This window comes from Apium graveolens, chromosome 10 (assembly GCF_009905375.1).
Source record: "Apium graveolens cultivar Ventura chromosome 10, ASM990537v1, whole genome shotgun sequence".
In the NCBI taxonomy this organism is placed as follows: Eukaryota; Viridiplantae; Streptophyta; class Magnoliopsida; order Apiales; family Apiaceae; genus Apium; species Apium graveolens.
In genome coordinates, this window is record NC_133656.1 from 215,398,225 (window position 1) to 215,422,896 (window position 24,672).

General features: G+C 35.4%; 2 protein-coding genes across 2 annotated transcripts; both read right to left on the reverse strand.

Moving 5' to 3' along the window:
- Positions 1–9,386: 9,386 nt before the first annotated feature.
- On the reverse strand, positions 9,387–10,199 carry LOC141691791 (uncharacterized). The gene has a single exon (XM_074496546.1). The coding sequence runs from the start codon at positions 10,197–10,199 to the stop codon at positions 9,387–9,389; it is 813 nt and encodes a 270-aa protein (XP_074352647.1).
- A 186-nt stretch (positions 10,200–10,385) lies between these two features.
- Positions 10,386–10,985, reverse strand: LOC141691792 (putative mitochondrial protein AtMg00310). Its single transcript, XM_074496547.1, has one exon. The coding sequence runs from the start codon at positions 10,983–10,985 to the stop codon at positions 10,386–10,388; it is 600 nt and encodes a 199-aa protein (XP_074352648.1).
- Between the last annotated feature and the right edge of the window lie 13,687 nt (positions 10,986–24,672).

Below are 24,672 nucleotides of genomic sequence, written 5' to 3' on the forward strand. Positions count from 1 at the left end.
TAATCTCGTCCCAATACATAAGAGACCTACATCATTTTCCATATGATGCTTCATAAGGTGGCATGCCAATGCTTATGTGATAACTGTTATTATACGAGAATTCTATCAATGACAGATGGCCGTCTCAATTTCCTTTGAAATCCAATCCATAGATTCTTAGCTTGTCCTCGATTTTCTAAATAGTCTTCTCGCTTTTTCCATCTGTTTGTGGGTGGTAAGCAGTACTCATTTTCAACTTTGTTCCCAAATGATCATGAAAATATCACCAGAATCTTGAATTAAATCAAGGATCTCTATCAGATACGATAGAAACTGGTGCTCCATGTCGCATCACAATTTCATTTAAATATAACTTGACCAATTTTTCTAATGAGAATCTTTTGTTGATTGGTAAGAAATGAGCGGACTTAGTCAGTCGATTAATAATCACCCATATTGTATCGTGATTAGCTTTCGTCTTTGGCAATCCTACCAAAAAATCCATTATGATGTGCTCCCACTCCATTCGAGAATATCCAATGGTTGAAGTTACCCACTCGGTCGTTAATTTTCTGCTTTCACTTTTTGACATGTATAACACTTACTTATCCGTTCGACAATCTCCTTTTTCATGTTTGGCCACAAGTAGTTTTCTTTCAAATCCTTGTACATTTTCGTACTCCTGGGGTGAATTGAAAAACTTGAGTTATGCGCTTCGTGAAAAATCTCATGTTTTAACTCTATAACATTCGGAATCCAAATGCGTCAACAAAATCTATATATACCCTTATCATCCTTTTTGATTTCTTCACCAGACCGTTTATCCTTTTCATGATCCATTAACTACTCCCGACAGAGTAATTTTTTTTCTAGTATTTCAGGATGAAATGTCATTGAGTAAACCACATCATCTTTTGACTCAGGTACTCGTATTTTAGTTTCTATTTATCAAATTCTTCTTCCAACTCCACTAACGTGATTAATATGTTCAATCTTTCTTTGAGGCTCAACGCATCTGCCACAACATTCGTCTTCCCTGGATGTTAACTTATCGTACAGTCATAATCCTTGATTAGTTCCAACCATCGCTTTTATTTCATATTCAATTCTTTCTGAGTAACGATATACTTTAAACTCTTATGATCCGTTTAAATCTTACACTTCTCTTCATACAAATATTGTCTCCAAATCTTAAGTGCGAACACAATCGCTGCCAAATCCAAATCATGCGTAGGGTACTTTTGCTTATGAGGTTTTAGCCGAGGAGAAGCATATGCTATCACTTTTCCATGTTGCATCATCACACACCCTAATTTTTTATGAGAAGCATCACTATAGATCACAAACTCACCCTTTTCGTCGGGGAGAACCAACACTTGCGCAGAAACTAACATTATCTTTAATTCCTGAAAATTTTCTTCACAATTATATGTCCAAACAAGTTTCTCATTTTTCCTTGTCAATTTAGTCAATGGAATAACTATCTGAGAAAAATCTTGCACAAACCTCCGATAATAACCAGCCAATCCTATAAAGCTTCTTACTTCTGTTGGAGCTTTAGGCCTTTCCGAATTTATCACAGCTTCAATCTTGGCGGGATCCAGTTTAATGCCTTCACTACTAACTACATGTTCAATAAACTGAACTTCCTTTAACCAAAATTCATATTTTGAAAATTTCGCGTATAACTTTATTTTTCTCAAGGTTTCCAAAGCGATCCTTAAATGTTACTCATGTTCCGCTTTTGACTTGTAGTAAATTAAAATGTCATCGATGAATACAATCACGAACTTATCCAGATATTTCTGAAAGACTCGATTCATCAGATCCATGAATGCATCAGGTGCATTTTTTAGTCCAGACGCCATTATTAGGAACTCATAATGTCCATATCTCGTGCAAAATGCCATTTTGGATATATCCTCCGCCTTTATCTTTAATTGGTGGTAACCAAATCTTAGGTCAATTTTCGAAAAACATGTAGATCCTTTCAATTAATTAAAAAAAATCAGTGGTAGAGGATACTTATTCTTGATAGTCAACTTGTTGAGTTCACAATAATCGATACATAATCTCATACTTCCATCATTATTCTTTATAAACAGCACTGATGCACCCCATGGTGATACGCTCGGTCAAATAACTCCTTTATCTACATAAATATTTTCTATCTTAAAGGGTTCCTTCTCAACATCTCTTACATGAGCCAAATAAGCTTCACATACTTGTCTTAATAATTGTTAGGAATATGTTGTCAACTTGATGATAAGTTGAACAAAACACCTTAGTAGATTTAACTTAGTGTTTTTGTAGCTCTCGACGGATGTTCTACAATAGTCCCGACAGATGAACTTTATTGTTAGATATATTTGTGATGTCATGTCTAATAATGATTTGTGTTTAGTTTTTCAGATCTTGACTAACAGGACAAATCAGGACTTAACTGGAAATCAGTACTTATACTGAAGTCAGAGCTTAAGATATCAGAACTTAAGTTATCAGAATTAAGATATCAGAAGATATTCATCAGAAGATAATATCAGGACTTAAGAAGACTTTCAGATAAGGAAGGCGGCTGATTGAAGGAAAGAAGATCAAGACTAAAACAAGAAGAGATACGCATGGAGAAGAATTCTATGAAGAATAGAAGACTTGGAAGAAAAGATAACTAATTGATATATTTTAGGATACAAAATCATATTCGATATCAATTAGAAGATTATCTTGTAACTGTGTATCTATATAAATACAGCATAGGGTTTACACTATATGTGTTATCATCATCGAGAATATTATTCATTGTAACCCTAGCAGCTCTCGTGATATTTGTTCATCACTGAGAGAGGACGGTTCCATTGCAATACTGTTTTATTAATAAGATTATTCTTTGTTATATACTTGTGTTCTTAATTCGATTTGATTGTACTATACACTGTATTCAACCCCCTTCTACAGTGTGCGTGACCTAACAAGTGATATCAGAGCTTATCTGTTAACACAAATACAGTAAAGATCCAAAACAATCATGTCTGAAGAAGAACAAACTCCAACCAAGCCCACCAAAACTGAAGAAACTCCAAAGACTCAAATTCATAATCGATATGAGACTATTAGGGTTCCCATACTGAGACCTTTTGAGTATCTTATATAAAAAGTGAGGATGACTATATTTCTAGAAGCTACAGATCCAGAATACCTTGACAGAATTAATGAAGGACCACATAAACCAACCAAGCTCTCTGTTGTAGTTGCAGATCAGCCAGCAAAGACTATACCAAAGGAGAAAAGTGAATATACAGCTGAAGATATCTCATATATTGCCAAGGATGCAAAGGTAAGGCATTTGCTGCATAGTGCCATTGATAATGTCATGTCAAATAGGGTAATTAACTGCAAGACTACAAAGGAGATATGGGATGCCTTGGAGACAAGATGCCAGGGAACTGATGCAATTAAGAAGAACAGGAGGACTATACTCACTCAAAAGTATGAGCACTTTAACTCAAAACCTGATGAGTCATTAACTGGTTTATATGACAGATTTGTCAAACTCTTGAATGATCTGTCACTTGTGGATAAGGAATATGATCTTGAAGATACTAATCTTAAATTCCTTTTAGCTCTTCCTGAAAGTTGGGATTTGAAGGCAACTACTATAAGAGACAACTATGCTCTTGATGAAACTACTCTTGATGAAATTTATGGTATGCTCAAAACTCATGAACTTGAGATGGATCAAAGAAGCAAGATGCATCGGAGAAAGTCAAGAACAGTTGCTCTTAAGACTGAGGAGGAATCCCCCAAAGTGGTTGTCTCAAAGAAAGGCAAAGGAAAGGTTCTCATCATAAAGTCTGATTCAGATTCATCAAGTTCTGATGATGATGATGAGGATTCAGAAACTGAAAGTCTATCTGAAATGGATGTTGATGAAGAGATGATAAAATTGTGTGCTCTTATGGTGAAGGTTATCACAAAGATAGCCTACAGAAAATTCATAAGGGGAAATAAGTTTTCTAGGAAAAGTGGAAGTTCTGATAAGAAGGGATTCAGAAAATCAGAAGGCAAAGCAGGAAAGTTTGACAGAGGAGATTACTCAAATGTTAAATGCTACAATTGTGGTGAGAAAGACCATATATCTCCTGATTGCAAGAAAGGAAAAGGTGATAAAGGCAAGGCACTTATCACAAAGAAGAAAAACTGGACAGACACTTCAGATTCTGAAGATGAGGTGAACTATGCCTTGATGGCAAATGCTGATAGCATTTCTGATGCTGCTGAGTTAAAGCTACCTCAAACAACTTATGCTTTTTGTAACGCCCTCCAGACCCGGGGTATAAGTCCGGGGGTTACTAGCTAATCATCAAACCTGTACAATCAGATTAACAAATAATAAAGAAATGAATCTAAACCCCTTTAACACTAACCGAGATCTTTTTAGGTTGAAGTATGAAAGCAAGAACCACTAACTACTTTTATTACAAACCAAATTCAAAATCTCACAAACTCTCTTTATTACAACCATTTTCTAATCAGTTTTAAACTAAGTTCATCTTTTATTCAAAAACACACCCTAACTATCTACACACCACCTGTTCGGGCAACTCAAAGCTTTCTTCCTGGATTGGGATCAACACCTTGGGTATGAGAGGATCCTGAGGCTTGACCCGCTTCTTTACCACTCGAGTCCTGATGGGTTTCATATTCCTTCTTAACTGAAAATAATAAGGTGAATAACAACAAAATGGGTGAGCCAAAAATTGCTCAACAAGTCCGCAAAATATAAACAGTGTTAAAGCCCGTAAAGAAGACCAAAAATTTAAATAAAACCGTAACCCAGGTATATCTGCAAAGATATAACCCCGCGAGAATAGAAAGAAGACCATTATTGGCGAATACAAATGAACTAAACTGGACTCAAGTTCGCATCTATACCCTGCTGATCAGCCAGGATACAGTGCAAATCTATATCTCACTATATAGATCCCGTTGGGCACCCAAGCACTACGGCCCATCTCAAGGATCCGGTTATGTCCCGGTCCTTAAGATTAAGTAAATTTAATCCTCAAAGTATCATTATCCAGTCTCTGGAATAGCAACCGAAACAATCATTATGCTTTGACATATTCTAATCACCAGAATATATCAATAATTATGAGTAACAATTGGAATATGAACAATAAAGTCAAATGAAAAGGATAAACAAGAATCGAAAAGAACTATGAACAAGAGAATCAAAAGAGTGCAACCGTGATAAGAATCTGAAGAAATATCACTATTCTGAAAATAGAATAGGGGAGAAACTTGCCTTCTACACGACTTACTGCAAATAAATCACCTTCGTCTATCACCTACTCAACCTGCCTTGCTTGCTTAGCTTCTGTTAGCAAAAATAGACTAGTTAAGTCATTTCGTACTTCAATTACATCTTGAATCGACTTCACATCGTTCCTATTGTCTACCCATGCGCTTATGACTGGCTCGTATATTATATATTAGCAACTAAAACTCGATTAACCACATAATACACATAAGCACATAAGCACAAAATCATTTTTATAGTTAAAATAATTCTTAGAATTAAAATCGACTCGCTGATCGCTTCACTGATCATCATCTGCCTTGTTTCCCATTTTTCTGGAATTTTTCGTACTCTTCTCGGCACGCACTTCGACTGATAATCAAACAAATAACAAAGTCAACTAATTTCTAGAAGATATTAGGCTTTAGTATTATTTTTAATGAAAAGATTTCATTTTTCTAAGTCAAAGGGCTTTCGTTTCGCTCAAATCGGACTAACGGTCTAATTAATAGCAATTAAATACTGATAATTCAATTTATTATTCAATATAAATAATTATTGCTAATTTTTAAACCCTAAAATAATTTTTAAATAATTATTTAAGTAAAATTAGAGTCAAAAATAATTTTTCTATAATTTTTGGAATTAAAATGAATATGTTATGATTTATTGAAAATTATTTGATTGATTATCGAAGTAATTAATTATTTTTAAATAATTAATAAATAATAAATAACTAATAAATAATTAATAAATAATTATTTAATAATTTATAATAATTAATCCCTAATTATTAGGATTAATTACAATTTATTACAAATATTTACAATTTACTATTACTTACTCGATTAGATCAATTATTTACAAATAAATAATCGATACAATTAACTGTTACGTTATTTGCCGAATAATCAGTTATTGTTCGGATCATAATCCAACTCACCTATCAACGACTCGTATTAATACGAGTTACTCACCCTTCTCTTATAATTATTGAAATATTACGGTTATTATTACAATTTATACGATTTAAATCAATTTTCTGTATTTAATTATTCGTTACGAATAATTATTACGATATTCCTCGAATAATTAACTATTGCTCGAATGATAATAATCGAACTTATCGTTCAATTATTCGTATTATCTAAGGAATTATCGAATCTTTAAATTATAATATTCGATTAATTTTAATCCTTAATTATTAATTAATTACTTAATTACTAAATAATAAATAATTAGATAAATAATTAGATAAGTAATTAAATAATTAATTAAATAGCTAAAATCGAATTTCTGAATTAAGAAAATAATGACTAATTTGCACTTTGCATCCCAAAATTTGGCTGAATCTCACTTCAGGTTTAATATTTTAAACTAAAACAGTTTGCACCCCAAAATTTAGAAACGCCGTCAACAAGCATCCCTTTAACATTTCTGACATTAAGTAAGATGTTAACGTTATTGTCAGAGGGGTATTTCTGGTAATTTATATTTTTAAAAACTTTATGCAAACTTAAATTACAGTCTGCACCCCATATTTTATCTTGAATCTCATTTTACGTCTATAACTTAATACTGTAACAGTTTGCATCCCACAATTATTTTTAGCAAATAAATAAATTTATCTAAAATAATTCAATTTCCTTTTTTAAAGTTTTGATATAATTTAAAATGAAATATAATAAGTCCAAATATAATATTTCCTGTCTAACTATAATTTACAAAGTTGATACTTGGCCTTAATAATTTTTTTTGCCAATATCTTCTATAGGAACCAGATAGCTAAGTAGTCTGACTCTGATGCTTTAGGGGGAGTTATGTAATAATAAGCATTTCCTCCTAGCAGATAGTTTGTTGCAGTAAAATTGATTAAAATCTAGCAAGCAAGGTAAATATCAAGATTTGGTGAACTCTGATAACCTGTTAAGTATTTTTTTCGGGTAGTTTTAGGTCATATTTATCATAGTAGTTTCTCATGAAATGAAGATCACAGTAGTTGCCCAATTTAAAATGAAATATAATAATTCAATTTCTTTTGAAATATAGTTGCCTCAATTTTTTTTAATTATTTTTTTCTATATAAAAATTTAATATTCAATTTTTATAAAAAAAAAGAAAATTTTAAAAATTAATTATGGTACTATAATTTGTAGTAGCCTCAATTATTAGACAGGAGGAAGTAAAATATTAAGAAAAAAGAGTAAATAATCATTAGCTAAATAAAATAAGCGTAATGAGAATAATTGAAGATAGTTTGATCCTAATACTTGAAAATTATTTTAAACGGTCAAGATTATATAATATTATATGATATCTAATTGTACAATACTTAAAATATATACTTAAATTTATAAATAACTTATGTTTTTATGATTAGTAAATTTTATAAACAAAGTAATATTTTATTATAAAATTCTTAAAATTTTGTGTGAGTCATAAAATTTTATAAATGGAGTTTTAGAACTTAATATACAACCAAAATAATAAATATTCCATGTTAAAAAATCATATAAACTAGACCAAATTAACTAATGGTCCAATTTTAAAATCCTAATGTGAACATAAAAAATAATACAATTCAATTTTTTTTTGATAATTCGAAATCACCATTATTTTTTGATAACATGAATTACAAAACTCTAGTATGCAAAGTAAGATTTGAGAAAAATTCTAGGAAGCAAACTGAAATATAAAATTGTTACCGAAAATGCCTTTCTGACAATTAACGTTAATGTCTGAGTTAACGTCTAAACTACCAAAGGGATGCAAAAAATCACCGTTTTTGAAGTTTAGGATGCAAACTGTTAAGGTTAAAAGTAATGGTACCAAAGTGAGATTCAGCCAAAATTTTGGGATGCAAAGTGCTAATTAGTCAATATAAAAATACAATAATATGATCATCATGTAAATAAAGTTATTTGAATAATAAAAATAATAGTATTTTTGATAAAAAAAACATTGATATTAAAAAGTAAATAACCCAACTCATTTTGTAAAAAAAAATTCTTATATAAAAAATGGTTATAGTTTGATAATCTTGACTATAATAATATAATATTGTAATTAAGGATTTAGTGATCAGGACTAATATTATAATTGGTAATTAATCATTAAAATATAATATCATTATCGAGGGTCACACATCACCCCTATGTAATCATTAACATGTAAATAAAGTTATTAGAATAAAAAAAATAGTAATTTTGGTAAAAGATATTTATATCAAAAAGTAAATAAGCCAACTAATTTTGTCAAAAAACAATTTTATGTAAAAAAATTATTTATAAATTTTAATGTGCATGGGACAAGTGTAAAATTAATTTTTTATATTATTAAATAATGAAAATATTTACTTTATATTTGGTTATGAATATTAAAAATTCTATAAATATAAAATTTTGAAAAGAAATATAATAATTATAAAAAATTAATACAACTTAAAATAAAATACAATTTCAATAAAATGAAAAATAATACCATTACAAAGTATGTTTTTTAAATGTTATTACAAAAACCGAGGATCTAAAAAATATTTTTAAAAACACACTTGAAAAAGTAATGTACAAACTACAACCAACATTTCAATTAAGTGACCAAACTCTTTTATTTATGTGTCACAATTAAATATAAAAATGTAATAACAACTAAATGAACAAGTTTGAAAAATATTTTTTTTGAAAAAGAAATCATTTAAAAAGAAATATGAACAAATATATATTACGTGTTATTAGAATGTTAAAATATTTAAGAATAAAATAAAAGAATAATTATGCATAATTGTGAAATACAGTTATACATATAACACTTTAAAAGCCGTAATTTTTATAAAAAATTATTAATATATTATACAAAGGTTGTCTTGATAAAATATAAAAATGTAATAATAAGTAAATATACAACTACAAAATATTTAAGGAATATAAAAATTTAAGGAATAAAATTTTATATTAAAATTTAGTAAAATAAAAAATAATTATTGATTTTAATTTTTTTTAAAAAAATATTTGGAATCATCACGGGTAAAATGCTAGTATATATTGTGCATATAGATAGGTTTTTAGTCAAATAAAAACTTTTTTTTTTGAAATCAAAAGGAAAAATTGCATTAATTCAAATCATGCGAAAGTACACCAGATAGAAAATGAGGAACCGAAGTCCACTCAACACAATCAGACACAGAACTAGCCTCTCTAGCAATAGTGTGAGCCGCTATGTTCGCTGATCGTCTAACAAAACGAATACTATAGGACCTTAAGTCCTTAATAATAGAAGAGCATTCCTCAATGATATCACCAAAGTACGAGTTAACCTTACTTTTAAGCTTCATGGCGTTAACTACTAATTGTGAATCGAGCTGAAACACAATGTTAGTAGCTCTCCTCTCCTTTACCCAGGATAAAGCTTCTCGAAAGGCCATGGCCTCTGCAACTTTCGGCTCAAAAGCACCCATCCAAACACCACCAATAGCAGCTATGAACGACCCATGTTCATCTCGAAGTAAACAACCAAAAGAGCTCAGACTGTTGTCCTTAAAAACGGCAGTGTCAACATTACAAGACAACCATCCTGCATGAAGCCTTCTCCATCTTGAAATACCAGCTGATTTAGTACATGAAACCTTAGACTTAACCTCTTGAGCTTTCTGCCACTGTTCCAACATATCACAGGCCACTTGGATAATCCTTCCTGGGGACTGAAACAAACCTTTCCAAACAACTCCATTTCGGTGAGACCACAAGTTCCAAGCCACCATACAGAATTTCTCAATCTCCTTGATACTCCTGGTGTCAAAAATTGACGCGAGTAACTGCAGAATGTTACCATTTCCATCAGCATGAAAATGTATACTAAGCTCTTCCCAGCATCTGGTAGCTACAGGACAATACCACACCACATGTTGTATATTTTCCTCCGCCATCCTACACACCGGGAACAAAGGATTAACCATTACCTTTCGCCTTTGTAAGTTCACCAGAGTTGGCAAGCAATTATGCCATAAACGCCAAATAAAATTTTTAACCTTAGGAGATATCAACAAAAGCCACAATCGTTGCCAATTAAAGTTCTCCTGGTTAGGGACCGACACTTGGAACTCCCTCATTAATCAACGATATCCTGTTTTGACTGTGTACAAACCTTTTTCATCATCAATCCACATCCAGCTGTCATCGTTTGATCCTGAACCACGAGGAATTCTCAATATTCGTTGTATATCCCTCTCAGCAAAAATGTCTTGTAACACGTCCATATCCCACCTGTTGTTCTCCGGACATAAAAGGCTACTAACCATGATATTTTGCAACTCAGAATGAGCAGGAGCCAATAATAATGGGCCTTCATCGTCAGGAAGCCAAGGATCCGTCCAAACCTTTATAGATTCTCCAGAGCCCACCTTATACCTGCTACCGGAAATAACCAAATCACGAGCCTCTAAGATACTTCGCCACACATAACTCGAGTTATGACCTCGAGTAGCCTCCTGAATGGAAACCGTGGGGTAGTACCTAGCTTTTAAAAGTCTAGTAATCAAAGACTGAGGCTCTGTCATTAATCTCCAAAATTGTTTCCCCAACATTGCAACATTGAATTGTCTTATCTTTCTGAAACCCATACCTCCAAATTTCTTTGGAGCACACAAACGATCCCAGCACATCCATCGAATACCCTTATTCTCCACATTAGACAGCCACCAAAATTTGTTCATTAGGACTTCTATTTCATCACACAGTTTTATAGGCAACAAAAAAACACTCGTAACGTATGATGGGATAGATTGAATCACTGCTTTAATTAAAACCTCTTTACCAGCTCAAGACAGAAGCTTCCCCTTCCAGCTTTGCATTCTCTCCCAAACTTTGTCCTTGACATAGCGGAAGATTTCATTTTTGTTTCTCCCTACAAAACTTGGTTGACCGAGATAAACAAAATTCTCCATACTTGGTTGAACCTGAAGAATCTGACTTACTGCATTAATTTCCATCAACCCCGTGTTCTTACTAAAATGGATGCTAGACTTTTGAAAATTCACCTTCTGTCCAGTAGCTTCCTCATAGACACGTAAACACTCCTTCATTGATTGTGCCTCTTCTGTGTTGGCTCTAAAAAACAAGTAGCAATTGTCAGCAAAGAATAAATGTGATATTACCGGGGCTCTTTGAGCTATTTTACAACCATGGAGAGATCCTGCGACTAGCTTACTCTTTATAACAGCTGATAAACCCTCTGCACACAGCAAGAAAAGGTAAGGAGAAATCAGATCTCCTTGTCGTAAACCACGACCTGGAATGATAGGACCTATCTCCCTTCCCGCTACCAGAAAATTATATTTCACCATCTCCATAAACAACGCAATCCAGTCAATCCATTTTCTTGAAAAACCCAACTTTTGCATCATCTGAATCAAGAACTCCCATTCAACCCTATCGTAGGCCTTACTCATGTCTACTTTAAGGGCATCATAACCTACTTTCCCTTGTATTTTCCTCCTCATCCACTGATTAACTTCAAAAGCAGCTATCACATTGTCCGTAATAAATCGTCCCGAAATAAAAGCACTCTGCTCCTCTGAGATGATTCTGGGCAACACGTGTTTTAATCTATTTGCTAACATCTTAGTTATGATTTTAACCAAAACATTGCAAAGAGAGATAGGTCTCAAATCGGTGACAGATTCAGGGTTTGTTTTTTTGGGAATAAGGACCACCAGTGTATCATTTAGGTTGCAAGGCAAAGACCTGGTTGTTAAAATATGCTGACATTCCATAGCAACATCAGACCCAATGGTATCCCAGAAACGCTGGTAAAATGCTGGATTTAGACCATCAGGGCCAGGACTTTTGTCCGGGTGCATTGCAAACACTGCCTCCCTCACCTCATCACTCGAGAATTCTTTCGTTAACACATCATTTTGCTCCTGATTTATACGTGTTTCCAAACTACTTAGAACATCCCCCAGATTGTATCCTTGTGACTGAAAGAGACCCTCAAAATAGCTACCCACCAACTCTTCCAAACCTCCATTCCTCTCCTGCCAAGTCCCAGAATTATCCTTAAGCCTCGTAACCAAGTTTTTCTTCCTCCTGGCTGATGCATAAGTATGAAAATACTTTGAGTTGCAATCTACTGTTTTCAGCCAGTGCTGTTTAGCACGTTGTTTCCAGAAATCCTCCTGCTGAGCTAATAATTTAGAGTACTCCTTGAGTGAATCGTCATAGCATTGTATGGAGAATGCATCCCTCTTACCCCTATACTGAATCATTCGCCCCCTACTCTGCTCTATTCATTCCTTGAAATTAGTTCCCATCTTTTCACCCCATATTTTGAGTTCTCTCGTGCACTGACCCAACTTTGTATAGAAATCAGAGTCGCTATTTTGCCTCCAAACCTTGTTCATGATCACGTTACAACCCTCTTCTCGCAACCAGGAGTTCTCAAAACAGAACCGAAAACCCCTTGGGATTGGTCTCCACACACTAATCTGAAGATGGATAGCTGAATGATCGGACGTAGGAGCTATCAGATTTGTTAGAGACACTGCAGCAAACATATTCCTCCATTCCTGCATGGCACACGTCCTATCCAGCCGTTCCTCAACCCATCTCTCAGTCCCCTTGCTTCTTTCCCAAGTGAATGGATAGCCCTCCATAGGTAGATCCATCAAACCACTATCACCTAAAGCATCTCGAAACCCATTAATAAGCCAGTTAGGGTGAACATGTTGCCCTTTCTTTTCAGTGGCCCTAAGTATATCATTAAAATCGCCTATCACCACCCATGGTAACGTTGATAGATTTGATAAACGCCTTAAAAAATCCCATGAGTCTCGTCTCCGGTTTCTTTCTGGATAGCCATAAAAACAAGTCATTCTCCACTTATCAACCCCCTCCATAGTAATCTCAATATCAATATGATTATGAGAGAACATTTTGATTTCCACCTCATTGTTACGTGTTAGTCCCTTAACAATATAGCAAGAATTATAGAAGCGGGGTTGAATGGAATTCTTGAACCTTTTTCTTGAAATAAAAATGTTCAACTCGATTATAGATATATTTGTTTTGATTAGCACAATACGGAATGTAAACTTGAATGAATCAAAAAATAAGTAATTAAAAACAAGAGTCTTTAAAAACTTTCTGGTGAATTTAAACAATTCCACCAGAGATATATATAATATATCGAGAGGACTCTGTGTACAGAAATGCTCACAGCTGCTTACAAATGAAACCGCTGAGAATACAGGAAATGCTAAAGATTATGCTTACAAAGATTTCTCTGTTTTTGTGTTTCTCAGCTATATCAGTTATATTTTTATTTGCTACTCTCTTGGTTTATATATTACCAAGATTACAAAGTCAAAAAGACTAAACAAATATAAAATCTAACAGTCTTGATCTTTGATGCTTTTCATCCTCTATTACCCAGTTAATGGGCTTCCACAGTGTGTTTGTATCCAACTCGACGGCTGTGTGTCAGCTTTCACTGTTCAACTGATGTTTGAATTCTTGATATGATCATCCGTCGACTTTCAGATCATCCGTCGATGACTTGATTGATCATCCGTCGACTGCTATGTTAAACATCCGTTGATAATCATTTGATCATCCGTTGAAGGCTTTGTTAATCATCCGTCGGTAGCTATTTTGGCACTTGACTTCATTTCACTTATACAGAATTACAAGACATTGCTTATGTATAATTAATCAACCTATTCTGCATATCTAGTTAAAGTCAACATGACTTATATACTACTACAGATTCTATACAAAGGTGCATACATCACTGTGCTACAAACTTATTATTACATAAGCTACTCACTCGATGGATAATAAGTTAATCATTCGTCGGGACTATAATGAGTTATCCGTCGGGACTATAATTCTTATCCGTCGAGTGCTACATTATTTCACTAAGTAAAATCTAATTAGATGTTTTGTTTAAGTGATCATCAAGTACACAACATATTCACAACAATCTCCCCCAATTTATGTCTACTGGAATTGTAGCCATAAATTAAGAGATACTTGATGATAACAAAACATCCTAAACATATATCTTTAAAGATAAGTAGATAAAACTGAAAGTGCTTCAATTAAACAAAATGAACAAGGTTTGGCTCACAGTCAGTTCAAGATGCTCCTCTAGCCTGAGCAGATTTTTCTAGTTTCTTGAAGGTCTGGATCTTCTTCCAAGCTTTCTGTTTTTTCTTCAATTTGATTCTGGAGCTGCCTGTGGAATTGTAGTTCATCAGATTCTGAGAGATCTAGCATTTCTTGCATCTCCAAGAGAGTCTCATTGCTAGAGATACTCAATTGGTCTTCTAGTCTGAAGAATCTTCTCACACCCTTGTCATCCATGAATTCCATCAGCCAGTAGGGCCTTAGATGCACTCTTCTCCCTGTGTATGGGATGATTAGAGTCTTTGGGAGTGCATCTTTGGCTCTAACACTCCTTAGCTCTTCAATCTTCTTCAATACTAATCTTCTTGCAGTTATATTGAACCCAAAGTTTTTCTTGAAGGATGAATAGACTTTGATCAACACAGCTTGGCTTTCTTGAAGTATCCTATGAAGAGGCCACTGAATCTCCCTTCCTCCTTTGTACTTGAACACCAACCTTTCAGGTAGGTTTCTGTATGCATCAATTGCCCTTACTTCATCCAGCTCCTCCAGATAAAGGTTTAGATCTGAGAATTCTTTGATGTCACACAAGTACAAGTAGTCTCCCCTGTTGACCTTGGGTTGAGCTTTGACTACTAACTTGGATTTGAGAGGTGACAGCTTCACCTTATTGACTGCCCTTGATTTTGTCCTTTTTGGCTTAGTAAGGATTGGCAAGTTGAAATCAGGAATTGGTAATTTATCCCGCTCTATTGGCTCATCCTTTGGCACAATAGGCTCTCCATGTATGTTCCTGTAGGGGTCCACCACCCTTATGTCTTCAAATACCACAAAGGGCTTTGATGCTTGAGTTTTAGCTTGAGTTGATTCCTTAGGAAATTGATCTTCCAATTCCTTGTCAACAACATCCAGCTTTCTTTTTGTTCTTCTAGCCAGTTCTTTCTTTCTTGGGGATTTCTTCTGTTCTTCAATCTTCTTCTTTGATTCAGCAGCTTGAGATGGTTGAGAGGGAATTTGTTGAGAAGAATTCACAGCCTGTAGCTTGGCCAAGATAGCAAACTGTTCTTTCTTTTTTTTAGACTTCTTTGCATCTAGAGCAGCTTGCTTCTTTTCCTGCTTCAATCTGGCTTTTTCTTCTTTCTTTGCTTGAGCAAATGTGGATGTCCAGCTACCACACAAATTTCCTTTCCATTTCTGAATATCTTTGCAATTCTCTTTCTTGAGGCTGAATCAGCTGGATCTTTGTAGAAGACAATAGATCTTGACAAAAGCTTCTTTTCATCAGGCTTAGGTGTCTCATACACAGTATCCATAGGGTTCTTCAAAGATGACTTTGGATAGTTTGCCCTTGGTTTAAGAATTATCTCAGCCTTTGTAGTCTTGATGCAGGAAGATTGTCCTTTCTCCAGATAGATCATGCTCATATCATTCACATTGATTGGCTTGAATGAGAGTGATGGATGGCTGACTGAACTGGTTCCCTGACTAATTCAAACTTTTTCTTTATTTCCTCATCAATCTCTTTCCAGTTGATCAAAGTCAACTTTCCTTTATCAGCATCTTTCAAATTTTCTGCTGCTGCATTGATTAGATCTATACCATCTGCAACTGGTGGGTTGGAGATAGTAATTGAAGGTACAATTACTTTGCTAATTTGAACTTGAAGTGTCTCCCCCTCAGTTGGTCCTTTCTCCCCCTTACTTGATTCTCTCTCCCCCTTTTTGTTATCATCAAGTGGAGGAGTTATGCCTTGTGCTTTAGCCAGTTGCATAAGAAGATTTGTCTGAGTATGTTGATTTTAAAGAAGTAGAGCCACTGAATTCTCAATAACTTGAACTCTGTTCTCCAGCTTGGCTATCTTCTTGTCAGAATCTGATTCTCTCCTTAATCTCAGTAATAGATCTTGCATGGTACCATATGGCATTATTGAATCCAGCTTCTCAGAATTGTATGTCTTCAAGTCAGCTATTTCCCTTTTGAGTTCATCCACATTCATATTCTGTATTAAGTGTTGCATCTTCATGAGATGTAAAGAGTCTAGGTGAGCTTGAAGAACAGCCTTGGTACCAGCATCTGAAGTTTCCTGAAGAGCCTGTTGAATAGCTATTACTTGTTTAACCAAGGACACCTCAAATTGTCCTGGTGTATATTCCTTTGCCCATGCCCATTCAGGTAAACTTAAAGCAGAACTTGGGCCTTCAGCTCCCCCTAAGTTCATGCTTCCATCCAAAGAACCAGAGTCATCATCATCAGAATTTACTCCAAATTCTTCAGATGGCTCTCCAGCTTGAGAAGGCATCCTGTTAACAGCAGCTTTATCTCTTTGAAGAGATTCTGTGGTGTGCACTAAATTCAAAGTCTGCTCTGCCTCCACATTGCCCTGAGCAGCCAACAATTGATAGGCTGAAACAGGGTGAGTAAAAGTGTCAGCATCCAAGGAAGTGTTATCAATTATATCTTTGTAATGTTGCTGAAATTATCTTTCCTTTTCAGCATCATCCACAATCATTGACTCACTAGCAATGGCTGGATCCATCCTTATTTCTCCTGTACCTGCCTTTCTCTCATATTCTCTCTTTTGTTGCATCAGGGTCTCACCTTGGCTCCCCACCCTCACACCCTCACCTTCACCTACTAAGGTGGGACTCCTCTCACTCACTTTTGCCAATCCTGAATGAATGGATTGCTGAGATTCACTCTTTTCCTCTCCTTTTGCCTGGGAGTAACCCAGCCTCTCAGTCAATGAACTATCCTCTCTCAGTCCTAAGAGTGATTGTATTACCACTAAATCTTCTGCACTTGAAATTATTGAAGTTTGAAGTTGTGCAGAGACACTCGACGGATAAGTGATATCCGTCGGGTGAGTGGTAAAGCTATCCGACGGATAACTGCTGTTAAGCTTATCCGTCGGGATACAATCACTACTCGACGGATGAGCAATATCCATCGAGAGAGTAAAAGTGAATGAGGTGGGAAGAGAAACTATTGTAGACTCTGTGTTGATTGAAGTTATTTGAGGCACATATGTCACAACAGAATCTGAAAGAATTGGCAAGTGAGCCAACAAATCATCTAAAAGATGATGCTCACTTGCACTAGATTTTGGCTTCCCCAACAGAGTTAAAGAAGGGGAATCAGGAATTGAAGTGTTTATCATGTCCACTTCCATTGAGTTAGTTGGTGAGTATGGTGTTTCAGTGGCTTCTATAATGAGAGATTTTGACTGTGACTCCACATTTGTTGGAGCCACATCAAACTGAATTTGAGAAGGTGCAGGGACTGTGTCTTTAGCACCAGTTTGCACTAAGTGTGTGCCCTGTGCATCCCCAGTTGTTTTGGATTTCTTCTTTCTAGTGTAAGTTTGGGGTGAGTTTGTGTCCCTAACCCTTTTGGCCTGTGCTCTTGGATGAGAGCTTTGTTCAATAGCCACATCCTTTTGGGAGGATGCAGCTATAAGTAAGCTTTTATCCTTTTTAAGCACTGCGTATGTTGGGAAACTGCAGTGTGGCTGGGCTGGGGTTCACTCATCTCTCCAACCTTATCCTTGGGGTTTCTTTGATGTTCACCCCTTCCCTCACCTATCTTACCCTCCTTCACACTCCCCTCTTTGGCTTTGGTAGATTTTTCAACTGGTACCTTTTGAGAGATACCAGAGGGGGTTTTCTTTGATTTGGATTTGGAAATTATAGTTGATTTGGCAGCTTTGGTAGGCAACTGTTTGGTCATTGTTACAGTTGCCATAGCTATGCCTGAAGTCAAAGAAATAGAGGAAATTGGAATAGTTGAGGGTATGGATGAACTTACCTCACTTACCTGAGGTGTCAGCATTACAGGAAAATAGAACATTGACACATCCTTGTGATGGTTGGCTCTATTCAAATCTGCAATGATTCTTCTCTCTTGAACCCAATAAGCCAATTTGTTGTTTGGGTTCTCAAGTACAATCTCTTGACAAAGATGGTTAGCCAAAAGCATAAAAAATCTAGCATAGTAAACATTCTTTCCTCTTTTGGCTAAGTCACCTAGTTTAAAACCTAACTCATACACAATAAGGTCACTGAAATTGTAAAATTTGTCTGTAACTAGCATGTATAGCATGTTAAGCATGGAAATGTTCACAGAATCAAAATTACTGATTTTTCCAGAAAAGACTTTAGTTACAACATCACAAAAATAACTCCATTCCTTCCTAAAACCTAGTCTTCTAATTTCACTTAGCTTATTAGTAGGAAGTGCATAATGTATGGAATTAAGCATATTGATCAAATCAGTGTCAGTGTGTGGTGAAGTTACATTATCATCAGGAATCTTGAAACATGCTTTTATCACATCACTATTGATACAGAATTCATTACCTTTGATGGTCAGAGTGATGGTTTTGTCAGTAGAGTTGTAGATGGCTGTTGTCCACATTTCTTCAACAACTTCACAATAAATTGTGGGTGATTCCAGCATGGCAAAACTTAACTTGCAGTTCTTCACGAAGTCCATCATCTTGTGATAGTCTTCTGATTGCTGAATAACCTTATTGACCAAAGCAGTGAAGTTGTTCTTCTCATAGATGAACCCAGTCTGTGACATGATCTTTACTACGGGTGCCATTATTAGAGAAGAAAAGCTTGAAGAGAAAGAGGATTTTTGCTTGAGAGAGAATGAAATAAACACAATTGAATTTGAGAATGATAAAAGAAAATGATTAGAATGAAATAAGCTTTTATACTTTGCTCAAAAACAACGGATAAAAATAATAAAGAGAAGTAAATTATCCAATAGAAATTGCCTAAATTAGCCGTTTTAAAATAAACTGTAAAAATTCCACCCATTATCCGTCGTGTAATGCTTACAAACTGTAAGTATACTCGATGGATAATGTTTAGGGAATTAACGGTTAAGATTTAGACACTTCGACGGATGAGGATAAACTGTTATCCGTCGAGTTTTAAAAGATTCCAGAAAAATAATTGATTTTTATTTACAATTTGTATATCGACGGATGACTCAACCCGATGGATAATGGTCATCCGTCGAGATGCAAATTTTGACTTAGCTAAAATTTAATCCAAGACTAAAAATCAGCTAAATTTTTGGCTACTTTTCAACTTGCAAAATAATTCAGATAAATTCAAGAGTAATTAAGCATACCTAACTCACTTACCAACCTAGAAAAGGTGGATTCATCCAGTGGCTTGGTAAAAATATCTGCAAGTTGCTTCTCACTTGGAACAAAATGTAACTCTATAGTACCATTCATTACATGTTCCCTTATGAAATGGTACTTGATGTCTATGTGCTTTGTCCTTGAATGTTGCACTGGATTTTCAGTGATGGAAATTGCACTTGTGTTGTCACAGAAAATAGGAATCCTTTCAACTTACAAACCATAGTCTAGCAATTGATTTTTCATCCATAAAATTTGTGCACAGCAACTGCCAGCAGCAATATATTCAGCTTCAGCTGTAGAAGTAAAAATTGAATTTTGCTTTTTACTGAACCAGGACACAAGCTTGTCTCCTAAAAATTGACAGGTTCCTGTTGTGCTCTTTCTATCAATTCTGCAACCTGCATAATCTGCATCTGAATAACCAGTTAGATCAAAACCAGAATCTCTAGGATACCAAATGCCAAGTTTTGGTGTTCCTTTGAGATATCTGAAAATTCTCTTAATAGCTATCAAGTAAGACTCTCTAGGATCAGTGTGAAATCTAGCACACAAACATGTAGCAAACATTATATCTGGCCTACTAGCTGTTAAGTATAGAAGTGAGCCAACCATGCCTCTATAGCTTGAAATATCCACAGACTTTTCAGTAGTGTTTAGTTCAAGCTTAGTTGCAGTGGCCATGGGAGTTTTTGCAGATGTGCAATCCATTAGATCAAACTTCTTTAAAAGATCAAAAATATATTTAGTTTGACTAATGAATATTCCATCACTAACTTGCTTAACTTGTAAACCAAGAACGTAAGTTAGTTCTCCCATCATACTCATTTCATACTTACTTTGCATCAGTTTGGCAAACTTTTTACAAAGTTTCTCATCTGTAGATCCAAAAATAATATCATCTACATAAATTTGAACAAGTATGCTAAAGCCATTAATATTTTTGAAAAATAAATTTTTATCTACAGTACCTCTTGTGAAGTGATTTTCCAAAAGGAACTTTGATAAAGTGTCATACCAGGCTCTAGGTGCTTGCTTCAGTCCATAAAGTGCTTTCAGTAGATAATAGACATACTCTGGAAAATTTGGATCTTCAAAGCCAGGAGGTTGACTAACATACACTTCTTCCTCCAAATCTCCATTCAGAAAGGCACTTTTGACATCCATTTGATAGACCTTGAAATTGGCATGGGCTGCATAGGCTAAGAAGATTCTGATGGCTTCAAGTCTTGCAACAGGAGCAAAAGTTTCATCAAAATCTATTCCTTCTTGCTGGCAATAGCCTTTGGCAACCAATCTGGCTTTGTTCCTTACTACTATGCCATTTTCATCCATCTTGTTTCTGAATACCTATTTGGTATCTATTGGATTCTTTCCTTTAGGCTTGGGTACCGGCTTCCATACTTTATTCCTTTCAAATTGGTTTAGCTCCTCCTGCATAGCTAAAATCCAATCAGGATCTAACAAGGCTTCTTCTACCTTCTTTGGTTCTTCCTTTGAAAGAAAGCTGCTGTATAGACATTCTTCTTGAGTTGCTCTCCTGGTTTGAACTCTAGAAGAAACATCACCAATAATCAGTTCAAAGGGGTGATCTTTTATCCATTTCCTTGGTTGAGGTAGATTAGCCCTAGATGAAGAGACCTCAATGTTGTCTTGATGTGTGATTGAGTTTTGATTGCTAGAAACTCCCCCTGAGTTTGTGGATCTTTGATTTGAGAAAGGGGTACTTTCTATGGGTGATCTGCCTTGACTTCTTGCTCCTTTTGATAACCCGACGGATGGTGAGTTTTGAGTACCGACGGATGAGGCAGGTTGTCTTCCAACGGATAACACAGATTGCCTTCCGACGGATGAAGCATTATGTAACTCGACGAATGTTGAGTTTTGTGCTTCATTTGTGGTAGATTTGTCTGCATTATCCTTAGACACTGTTTCTTGATCACTCTCATCATCACTTTCATCACTAACCATCTCAACATTGTCGAATTTGAGGCTCTCATGGTAATCTCCATCCTTTAGTCCTTCAATCTTTTTATCATCAAACACAACATGTATAGATTCAACAACAATGTTGGTTCTTAGATTGTAGACTCTATATGCTTTACCAACAGCATATCCAACAAAAATTCCTTCATCTGCTTTAACATCAAACTTCCCATTTTGATCAGTTTGATTTCTCAGAATATAGCATTTACAGCCAAAGATATGAAGAAAGTTTAGAGTTGGCTTCTTGTTCTTGAACAATTGATAAGGAGTCATGCATCTTGCTTGATTAATCAGAGAGATATTCTGAGTGTAGCATGCAGTGTTTACAGCTTCAGCCCAGAAATAAGTTGGTAATTTTGATTCTTCAAGCATTGTCCTTGCAGCTTCAATAAGAGATCTATTCTTTCTTTCCACTACTCCATTCTGTTGTGGAGTCCTTGCTGTTGAAAACTCATGCAAGATCCCATTTTCCTCACAAAATGCTCTCATGATATAGTTCTTGAATTTAGTTCCATTGTCACTCCTGATTCTTCTAACTTTGAAATCAGGATGATTGTTAACTTGCCTTATGTGATTGATGATGATTTCACTAGCCTCATCTTTAGACTTTAGGAAATATGTCCAAGAGAACTTTGAGAAATCATCTACAATTACCAGGCAAAATCTTTTCTTTGAAATTGACAATACATTGACTGGTCCAAACAAATCCATGTGAAGCAGTTGCAGAGGCTCTTCAATTGCTGAATCAAGTTTCTTCCTGAATGATGCTTTAATCTACTTCCCTTTTTGGCAGGCATCACACAGTCCATCCTTTGTAAACTCCACTAGAGGAATGCCTCTAACTAACTCTTTCCTTACCAGCTCATTCATAGTCTTGAAGTTTGAATGGGATAGCTTCTTGTGCCATAGCCAACTTTCATCTTGACTTGCTTTGCTGAGAAGACAAGTTACAGATTCTGCTTTAGTTGAGTTGAAGTCAGCTAGATACACATTTCCTCTTCTCACACCAGTGAGAACCACTTTGTTGTTTTGATTATTGGTCACAACACAGGTTTCTTTGTTGAAGTTTACTGAGTTGCCTTTGTCATAAAGCTGGATGATACTCAACAGATTGTGTTTGAGACCATCCACTAAGGCAACCTCTTCAATGATGACATTGTCCTTTGAAATCAAGCCATATCCCACAGTATAACCTTTGCTGTCATCTCCAAAAGTGATACTTGGGCCAGCTCTCTCCTTAAACTCTGTGAGCAGGGTAGAATCACCAGTCATGTGTCTTGAACAACCACTATCCAAGTACCAAAGATTCTTTCTATTTCCCTGCACACATCAAAATCAAATCAAGTTGATTTTGGTACCCAAGTTTCCTTGGGTCCTGCCTTGTTAGCTTTCTTCTTTTGTTTCTTAGGTTTTAACTCATTTGACTTAGGAATTTCAGATTCTTCCTTAGTCATTTGGGTTGGGCCTTTGAAACCACTAGATGCAACAGAATTATCATGTATGTTATGGCTAACAGGAAATGACATGCTTGGTGCAAACATGTTATTCCAGTAAGGCATGCTAAATGGCATTTGAGGCATATTGTATGCAGCATAATATGGATTAGGTGCAAATGGCATATTAGCAAACTGTGCATTCATATTCTGTGTAGGCATAGCATTAACAGGCATGGGAGGCATGTCATTCATGTTAGGAAATTGAGGTTGAACAGATATGGAAGTAGACATGACAAATTTGCAATTAACAGACAAATGATTTACACTACCACACTTGACACAGATCTTTCTAGGAGCATATTTATCAGGTGTGTAGTTATTGTGTTTGTTAATCCCTACTTGACCATTCCTATTGTTTTTCTTTTTAGTCTCTATTTTTACCTCTATTTTCTCAAGTCTGTCACTTAACTGTTTGACAGTCATGTGACCAACATTAGCCTTTTTCCCTTTCTTAGCTTGACTTGATTCTCCTGAAACAAAGTTCTTGGAAACAGGCCCATATTTATCATTTAGCTTGGTTAATTTGGCTTTGCTAATGGGTTTGCTTACAACCGACGGATGAGGATTTTTATCATTCGACGGATAACACTTTTTGTTATCCGACGGATAGTCCTCATCATCCGTCGAGTTTACATCTGTTAGCAACCCATCTACCAAAATAGGTTCTAGTTTCTCCTTATTCTTTTTCCAGGCTTCATCACAAAAAGACTCAATTCCTTGAACCTTGGTGATTTGAGCATGAACATCTCTGGATGTTTTCCATGCTTTAATCACCTCTTGTTCACGATCGAGCTGCTTCTTTAAAATTTCTTCCTTTTTCAAGGACTCAGTTAATTACTCCTTGGCAATCCTACACTCAATTTTTAGTTTCTCAAACTCAACAAACTGAGACTCAAGCATATTATTCCTCTCACTCAAAAACAAGTTATTTTCTTTGATTTTAGCATTTTCTTTAGTGAGGGACTTAAGTGTAACACGCAAATGATACAATTCTGCAGACATGTCATTTATGGCATCATTACACTCAGCTTTAGATAAATGTGCAAGGTTTGTAGTGATTACCTGATTGCTTGAGGAACTTGTCTCTGTTTCATCAGACTTGGCCATTAGGGCTAGATTGACATAGCTGACATCTTCATCTTCATTCAAGCCATCAGCTGCCCAGTCATTCTCTTGTGTAATAAAAGCCCTTTCATTTTGTTTGAGTAGATCAAAGTATTTTTGCTTATAATCTACAAACTCAAATCTTTTCTTGCTGGAATCTGACTTTCTACACTCATTTGCAAAATGCCCTGCCAAGCCACATTTGAAACACTTGAATTTTGATTTATCCACCATGTTTCTATTTGGCTTGGCAGCTCCAAAGTTCTTCTTTAACTTGAGCTTGGCAAATCTTCTTGAAAGGAATTCTAGGTGTTCATCAATGTCCTCCATGTCATCTTGGCTCAATGAATCTTCATTTTCTGCAGCTAGCCCCTTACCCTTGCTTTCACAGACCTTTGAAGTTGATTCCACAGCTTCCATCTTCACTTCCTTCTCCTTTTCCAGATCAGCAACTAGTGCAATGGATCCTCCTTTCTTCTTTCCTCTCTCCATTCTTTCATCCTGCTCTATCTCAAGCTCATAGGTCTT

Excerpts from the sequence above, each read along its gene's own strand:
- LOC141691792 (XM_074496547.1), bottom strand. The coding sequence starts at position 10,985 with ATGAACAAATTTTGGTGGCTGTCTAATGTGGAGAATAAGGGTATTCGA.
- LOC141691791 (XM_074496546.1), bottom strand. The coding sequence starts at position 10,199 with ATGGCGGAGGAAAATATACAACATGTGGTGTGGTATTGTCCTGTAGCT.